The 8,461-nt window shown below is 38.3% G+C and overlaps 1 protein-coding gene across 2 annotated transcripts in view; it reads right to left on the bottom strand.

The window, feature by feature from the left end:
- The window catches only part of CTDSPL (CTD small phosphatase like), a 109,873-nt gene that overhangs the window by 3,552 nt on the left and 97,860 nt on the right, over positions 1 to 8,461 (bottom strand). For both annotated transcript variants that reach the window (XM_006022946.3, XM_006022947.3), the window contains 2 exons: positions 2,911 to 3,003; positions 1,026 to 1,211 (listed from right to left, as the gene is read on the bottom strand). In XM_006022946.3, the coding sequence (XP_006023008.1) occupies positions 1,026 to 1,211; positions 2,911 to 3,003 (279 nt within the window). The remainder of the gene's footprint in view (positions 1 to 1,025; positions 1,212 to 2,910; positions 3,004 to 8,461) is intronic.

Genomic DNA, 8,461 nt, shown 5'->3' with positions numbered 1-8,461 from the left:
TGCTGCATTAGGGCTCTCTGATAAGCCTAAAGCAGGACAGAGCTGGCTTGGGTGTAGCTCTTTCTGGTCCAGCCCCACCATGCTTCTCCTGGAAACACACACACGGGACACTTCCACCCTTCTGTCCGTTTCAAGAGAAGCGCGGGGGTAAAGGACTGGGAACGGCTACAGTCTAAGCTAACTCTCTTGTCCTGGGACAGGAAACAGGAAAACCCTGTTTTAGGGTTTTCAGAGAGCCCCAAGGCAGCCTGTATGTGTGCCATAGGCCTTTTTACTTGGCTGCCCCCTTATTGTCAGTGCCTGCGTTGTGGCATGGTTGAGGGGGTCCTGCGACACCCCAGTTAAACCCAACTGTTCTATTAGATAGTAATTCCTTGGCTCTAAATTTTGAAACATTAAACGGTCTGGAATACTTCTGAATCCTATCCATCAGCTTGAATTAGAGCGGAGACTCCCCATCATTTTGCTCATTGATAGTAACTTCAAACCATATTTGGTGCCTAACGGCTGAGTACCATATTTGGCACGCAACCGTTGGGTACCACCCAAACAGCTGAGGCACCTGGATATTAAGATCCTATTTTAGAAAACTGAGGTAAAGACAGGCGTGCCTTAAAGCCTTTTTTAAAAAAAGAAAACAAAACAGCCAGATGAGCTATTTCTACAGGAAGGCCATGTTCACGCTAACACTGTTTCTAAGGAAGAAACATAAATCTTTGCTGCATTAAATTCAACAATTTACAATGAAATAAATACCTAATAACTGTGAAAGGAAGTGGCTGACGAGCAGAATGCACAAGCACCCCCAAAATGGGAACCTCTACTGATAATACCTAAAGGAACAGCTGGAGAAGCCCTCCCTCTCCCTCTGACCATATCTAGCAGTAGAGCCCACACGTCTACTTTAAGAAACTGAAGGCACCTGGCACTAGCTCACTGTAGATCACGTACATCAGTAATCTCCAAACATGGAGCCCTGAGCGAAAAGCCCGAAGAAATAAAGTTCATCTCTCAGAATTACTTACTGCATTTTCAGGATGGAAGATATAAGATGCAGGAGAATTATCTACTATAATAACTTTACTCAGCTCACGTCCCAGTCGACTCAGATCCTTCACATAATTTCCTCTGTGGAAAACACAGGATTCTCTGAAGAGTCTGGCCCTGAATACACCCCAGCGGTCCAGCAAGTCTGCTACTGGGTCTGCATACTTAAAAAAAGAAGTTTGAGAGCTGAAATAGTCTGTGCATAGATTTGGCAATATTTCCCAGAACTAAACAGAAGCACAGAAAAGGCAGGCTGGAAAGGGACTGTGAACTTCATCTAGATCAACTCCCTGCTCAAGTCAAGAAGGACAGAAAAGTAAAAGCACAATTATAACCACTTTTTCCTTCAACTAACTGGCAAACCCAGTGTTTATTAATGCCGGGGTGACAGGAGTACAGTACAGTTATTTTTCAGAAAGAAAATAACTAGCAGTGCAAAGCTTCCTATGATTTACTGATTACATAAATACATCTCACTGTGGAGTCCTTGCATTTCTCTTTAAACGCTTAATGTTACTGTGAAATGCATGAAAAAATAGTGAAGAGAAATCTACAGCACCAAACACCAAGTTCAAAGTTGCTCCTATCAACTCCAATTCCATGTGCCTATAAAGGTAAAGCGTTATGAAGGGGCAGGTGACTTAATCTAATTCATATACCTTTGTTCATTATGTGTGGTGCAGGAGGGCCAAACCAGAGCAGGTGAAAATACCATTAAGAAAAAGAGGCATATGCTGCATTCTGCTTTGGGAAACACCCAAAGGAAAAAAGGGGCAGCTCTACCACATACCTCGAAGATAATGAATGTAGTACAGCATATTAGGACATGAACTGGGGCTTGAGAAGTGACAGAAATGGCCAAAGGAAAAAGAAAGATGTAGGAAGGAAACCAGAGCATAGGCGCTTATATCCTTGGCAATTTTACTTCGCACTAGTCCTTTACAGTTTTGCTTCTGGAGTATAAGGTTAAGTGTTTTATGTGGACTTTCAATTGTGCAACAAAACTGACCTTTCTGTCAATGACTTTCCCCTACAGAAAAGTGCCAATGCCCAGAATTTGCAGAACTAGACTGGACACAACCCTGGTGACCATAAATCCAGCGCTGACAAGGATATAAACTAGATGCTCTATTAGGTCTTCTCTATCTCTATAGTCTATGGAAAGCCACAAGAAAACTAAAACATAACTTACTTTACTAAAAACAAAGATATTTAAGATTAAAAATAAGCTGATTTCATAGCAAAACTACCACCAGATATGCTCCACCAAAAACAATGCAGAATTTACATACTGAAGTCTGCTACAGAACTACCTCTGGTATAACTATGTCTACAAAAACTCAAAGGACAAAATATGGATTTTCAGATACTACATCTGTCAAGCTGTGCAAAAAGGATTCAGTTTCTAAACCCAGAGTATAACCGCACATCCACAATTCAGAGGTGCTCTCTGTATTTTTGTACCCAAGTAATTTCTGAACTAAATCACCTGGTTACACAGTTGTTGTGTTAGATATGGTGCATTGTATTTCATGCCCGGCTTTAATACACTGCTTTATGTAGTACACTATTTGTTCTAATTGCCCACTATAACCATGGTAACTTGTAAGCCTTTCATATCGGCATCATGAGCAATACATGGAGGCTACATTATGAGACAAGCCCATATGTGATATTGTTACCATGGAAACAACTTACCCACACACTAGCAGACAAAGTACACACTGTCAGACAAAGAAGCAGAAAAGAAGGGGAAAAATTAAGATAGCACTAAGAAAGACAATTATCCATAGAAAACCCAAACCAAAAAATTTGCTAACCAGCATTAAAAATACTAAGGACAAAGAAGAGTCTATGACAAACCTTGGCTAGACTGGCTGTGAAGAGTACACATTCAAAGAGTTCTCCCATTCTCTGGAGAAACTCATCCACATGCGGTCGTTTCAATACATAAACCTGGAACGACAGTAACTGTTTAGGTCAAACGATGCTTTAAAAAACAGATGAGGAGTTAGCCTAACACTGGAAAGAAAAAGTAAATGTGACACAGGGTGCTCTGTTAAATAGATAAGGAAAAGCTATTTGCTTTTATGTGCCTCGTAGCCCCCAGCTGATCATGCTGTTGCTAATAATGTGCATCCTCCTGCCGTGGTGTGTTCTGAAAATACCCCTTAAAGAGGAAGACCATCTATCTAAGTGCTGATGATTTACAACTTCTTCAGTGATAGGACTGACTCTTTGGTTGTTTATTTCTTTAATTTCTTGAGCAATTTTGGAGGTAAGCAAACATCCAACGTTTTCTGCTGTTAGCACTCTTTGCTTGTCTGTGTCGGATGCTGCTTTCCCCTCCTGCTCCGCAAATATGTATTTTTTTATGTATCCACAGGATTACTGTCTCTGTTGCATTTTGCTAGCTTTCTAAAGCTGCAAGTAAAATAGAAATGTTTACCTGCTGAATGGAGAAATGTATTTCCAATATATACTATGAGCTTTGCTGTACCACCACTTTGAATGGCTAGTAAAAATTGCTTTTAAAAGCCACAAACTAAAGACATAACCCATTCTGTTAGGGCTTTATCATAAATGCAGTAAATATTCTGAGTTTTGCTCCTTTCAGGCAGCTGCAGCTCCAAGAAGGAGCCCTTGCCTATCTGCACAAAGAACAGTACCAGTAGCTTGGCTGCTCACTGCCAACACTAAGAATAATTAGATTATTATTTGTCAAGCAAAAAACACTGTGCTGTGTGTTCATACAAGATCCCAAGACAGACAGTCCCTGTCCAGGAAGTTTACAATTTGATGAAGATGATATTAAAAAATTGGGAAGCCAAGGGGAGAGTTAAATATGTATATATTTTAAATCATGTCATCTGTCTTGTTTGCTACTGAGAGACTGAAATTGTTTGAAAGAACTTGATTAGCCATATTATATCTTCCTAGTGTAGCCAATAATCTACAATGCTAAAATTTGCTTAAATGCAAAAAAGTCTGGTAAATAATTAAAGGAGTTTCTTCTTTAAAAAGCAAAGCATCATACACAAATCAACTTAATTAATGTTTCTCTGTTTTGTGTACAAGGAAGTTACACTGCTTAACGTATGATCTTGATTAGATTAAAAGTAATACCAAAAAGCAAAAGAAGTTTAGGGATCCCATTAAGCACTGAAGGAGAAATATTGCAGAAATACCATCCTGAACTCTGCAGTGTAATAAAACCCTTCAGCAAAAGGAAGATAAAGGACGTAATAAGGACCTGAACACTGCCTAGGAGCTGTTTGATAAAAGCCCAAGTGTTTTGATGCAAATGCTAATTACTCTTCACTTCACTTTGAGCCCCTTGTCACCTGGGCACACTCATTTAAGCTATTCAAACATGGAATCTGAGGACAAATTTATCTCTCAGCTTTAATTCTGATTCCCCACTTTTGTAATGCTTTGAGTAGTCAATTAGGTAAGTATATGACACCAGTGGAATTCAGTTTACAGACAATTCTTTAGAAGCCAATGCATGTAAATGCTATTTGTTTTCTTTCCAGGTAGCTGTAGGGATGTTTTGCAGATGTTGCCAGAAGTGCAGAACTGCTTGCTCTCTTTTCTAAGGTCACAATCTAATTTCTCTCCGCATTTATATTCACAGACACCCAGAACGATGTAAAAAAATTCCTTAACCAATATACTGAAATCACCTAGCGACAAGTTCTAGGTGTTATTAGTCTTCTTCCTTTCTGAAAAAAGTCAGTGCATTCAGTTACACTAAACCAAAATGCATTAAGAGAGAGATGCATATATATGTTTAAAAAGCATTTCCCTTGCACTATAATTATAAAATCCAAACCAAGGATTTAAATGATGGGCACTTGCAATAAAAACATATTTGTCCCCATGCCAGGGGAGCCTGGCCCCACTACAGACTTGCTTACAAACGTGGACTAAAAAACAAATCATTTTTTTAATTTTAAATCCTTGCCTGGTGTCCTGTGGCCACATGGCTGCTAGCAGGTAGTCAATATGAACTGGACTATGCAGTGCCTCTACAGTGGAGCAGCCTCCATCTAATGACGATGGTGGTCTAGGTCTTTTGGTCTATCATGCATTCCTAATTCAGTTCCCTTCTGTCTTCCCTTTTTCATGCCAACTGGGCACTGGCCAACAACTTTTCTCTTTTTCGTTACTTAAATGCCTTGTGTGTGCACAAGTTCCTAGTATATGCTACAGGACCATTTCCAAATTCTGGATAAGGCCCCACCATTTCCTGCTGGCATATAGGAAAAAAAAATCTCTTCTTCCTAACAGCATATCAGCATTTACCAAGACAAAGTTCCTTAGTGCTTCGGGTGTGGATTCTCTCTACAGAAGGTTTTTTGAGAAGTCACTTTCAGGTTTTGGTAGCAACCGCAAGTGTACTGGTATCCTGGACTACAAAATCCCTTGGTCTCCTTTACACAAAACCTTTCTCCAATTACAGAGCAGCTCTTTTCTTCTCTGCCTCCTCACATTCTCACTTAGCATATTCTTTTCTTTGCTTCAATAGCTACTGGACTTGAATCTCAATGCTGCATGGTTATTTGTGGCTTGGCTTTTTCTCTGTTGTATGATGTCTTCAAGTCTCTAGACTAACTGGCTCCTGGCTCTTCGCTGAGATTTATATACTGTTTTCAAGGCATAAAAAGACTCATTTCTTCTACATCTGTACTCTTCAGGATGTAGTGGCTTGTTAATTACCTCTCTATTCTGGTAAAAATTTAAAGGAATACAGTCAATTTTTATTAACCATATCTCAGTAACTAACATTTAAAGGAGTTTTAGTTAAGTACTTCTTTAAAACTTACTAAGTTTAACTACTTCAACTATATTAAATGTATTTTAGAGATTTATAGATAAAGCTTCCCATATACTGTGAAGCACTGTCACCTTTGAAGAGTACAATATTTGTAAGCAGAAATACAAACTTTATTTCAATAAAATACAATTGTGTACACACTTTAAAAAAAAATCATTTTGGAACCTCACAATCTTCATGCAAGAGAGAAGTCTGACCGAGACAACCTGAACTACTAAATCTTCCATTTCACAGGGTGGGTCCTTCCTACTGATAGGAAACGGAAAAATACTGCAAATTCTTGTATCTTCACGTGTCTGGTCCTCTTTGTTGTGGCTGTCTCCCAGTGCAAGTAATCGAGAATAGGCCAACTGCAATGCATACAGCCTATCCTGGATTACTTGAACCAGGTAACAGCCTTTTCCAGGAGAACTGAGGAATACTGTCCTTCGTGGAAAGAAAGATTACATTTAACATTGTTCTGCATAAAAAGGTCACACACAATATCCCAAACAAGCATAGTAAACATATGTTTCCATCAGCTTAAAAATGCAAAACATTTTTTTCTGTATTGACATATTATTCAAGCAATAAAAAGCTATAGTTTTTGTTCATGTCAGTGCCTGGCATCTTAGATTCACATAATAATAAGGGAAAAAAACCCAGTTCCAAACTGTGCTAAATAAAGCTATTTCTAACTGCTGTATCTACTCCAACTGTTCCAGTATAAGACAAAGTTATGTAACCACCCTAATAAAGGAGCACTGTATACAAAGGATTTTCTGGGTATAATGGGGTGCTATGCAACTGCCAGGACAGCAAGTTACCAAAATCATTATATGGTAAAAAAACAGAGAACCCTCCATTAGTGTGAAGGCTTCAAACTGCTGGAACCACATTTTAAAAAAAGCAATCTATCTTTTCTAAGACCATCAAAATACTCACGATTTTTTCCGGGTGCTAGAATTAAATGTTAATTTTTAATGAACAGGCTCTTGACTGATTAACATGGAAAAAGGTGTTATGTAATGATGCCAAAATTATGCATTAATTTTACACATTGCTATGTCTCATCTCAGTATGCCATTTTCATTTATAAAAACACCCACGTTTATAAAGCCTTCATGAATTACAACATCTTTTTCATTGATCTTGCAGAGATTTATGATAAATAATTTGGTAAGGCACAGGAAATTAAGTTCATCCTTTTTTTCTTTTCTTTTTACTTTTATAGAGCCAGAAAGAGAGACCTGAGAAAGGGACTGTGTTATTATCTGACCGATACAGCATCTGTTTATATTGGACGTGCTCTCTTAGGTATTTGTGCTACAATTTACTCCAGCAAGAGAAAGGCTAATTTAGCCTTTCAGTGTCACCTGAAGATTGTAATTTAAAAAAAAACAATAGTTTAATAGATAATGTGTGCATTATACATTGCTGTGTATTTACGAGAAGCAATTTGAGGCTTCTTGTAGACAAAACCATGCTAATATATTTTGTTGACAGAAAGAAAAACCAATAAAAAGTTGTTTCCAAACAGGCAGTTTAGAAAATTACAGAGCAGCAAAACTTGTACACTCTGCTTGTCTTCTAAGGGAACCTATTTAAGGTGAAAATCAGGTCTGGTAATACTGCTCTGAATAACCTCTGCTCTGAAAAGGTGCTATTACTTTCATACGAAGTGGATTATGACTTTATCTACTGTCAGGATAGTTTCATAACATGTTAGTGCTTGTCTAATATCCTATATTAAATAAACAGACTTTCCAGTGAAGATTGCTTAATCTTTGTTTTCTTTCTTGTAGACTTTAGTCAGAATACAGGGATTGCAGATTCTGACAGATAATAACTGTTGTTAAATCAGTTTATACTATGCTCTACCAAATGAGAAGTAGCTTGTGATGAGGCAGAAGATCATAACAGCCCTGTCCACTCAGAGAGCGAGAGACCTTTGGGACACAGCTATCTACTTAGAAAGATGTGTGACATGTAGTACAATTAGGTCCTGATCCAGATGTTATCATAATCCAGTGTAATTTAGTATAATGCAGCAAGTTTGTGTGTTATGTGTCATGTTTGAGACTGGCTGGGGAAGAAACTTTTAGGTATTAACTAACAGGAGATATTTTAATCAGCACGCAAGCTCAATACATCAAAAAATTAAGATATAAAAAGTCCAGTAAGGAGTGGGGGCAAGTTTAAGTATAAAAATGTAATGTTAAAATCTGGGGAAGAAACCTTTAAGCATTATGTTAATTTGGGCCAAGATTTTCAGAAGTGACACACAGCTGAATGCATCAAAATTTCAAAGAACTATCTGAGATGCCTTTCAATGGGTTTGATTTTCACAGAACAGATGGTCAACACCTCCTGAAAGGCAGGTTCATGTATGGTTTCTGAAAGGAAGAGCTTAAAATTCGAGGTAGGCCAAAAAAACCCCCAAAAACAATCACATGACTTTGGAAAATCTTTTTCATATTGTCCCAAGCCTGCTGGGTACTTAGAGGACTACAAGGAACCCTGACATGCAAAACTTAAATGTAGACGTGCACTGGGGTGAGGGCCATCCGGATTTCTAGTTCTATTTTTCCTGCT

The sequence above is a fragment of the Alligator sinensis genome, unplaced genomic scaffold, assembly GCF_000455745.1.
Source record: "Alligator sinensis unplaced genomic scaffold, ASM45574v1 scaffold885_1, whole genome shotgun sequence".
Lineage (NCBI taxonomy): Eukaryota > Metazoa > Chordata > Crocodylia > Alligatoridae > Alligator > Alligator sinensis.
The sequence above is the reverse complement of the archived record's forward strand: the minus strand, read 5'-3'. Positions and strand labels throughout refer to the sequence as shown.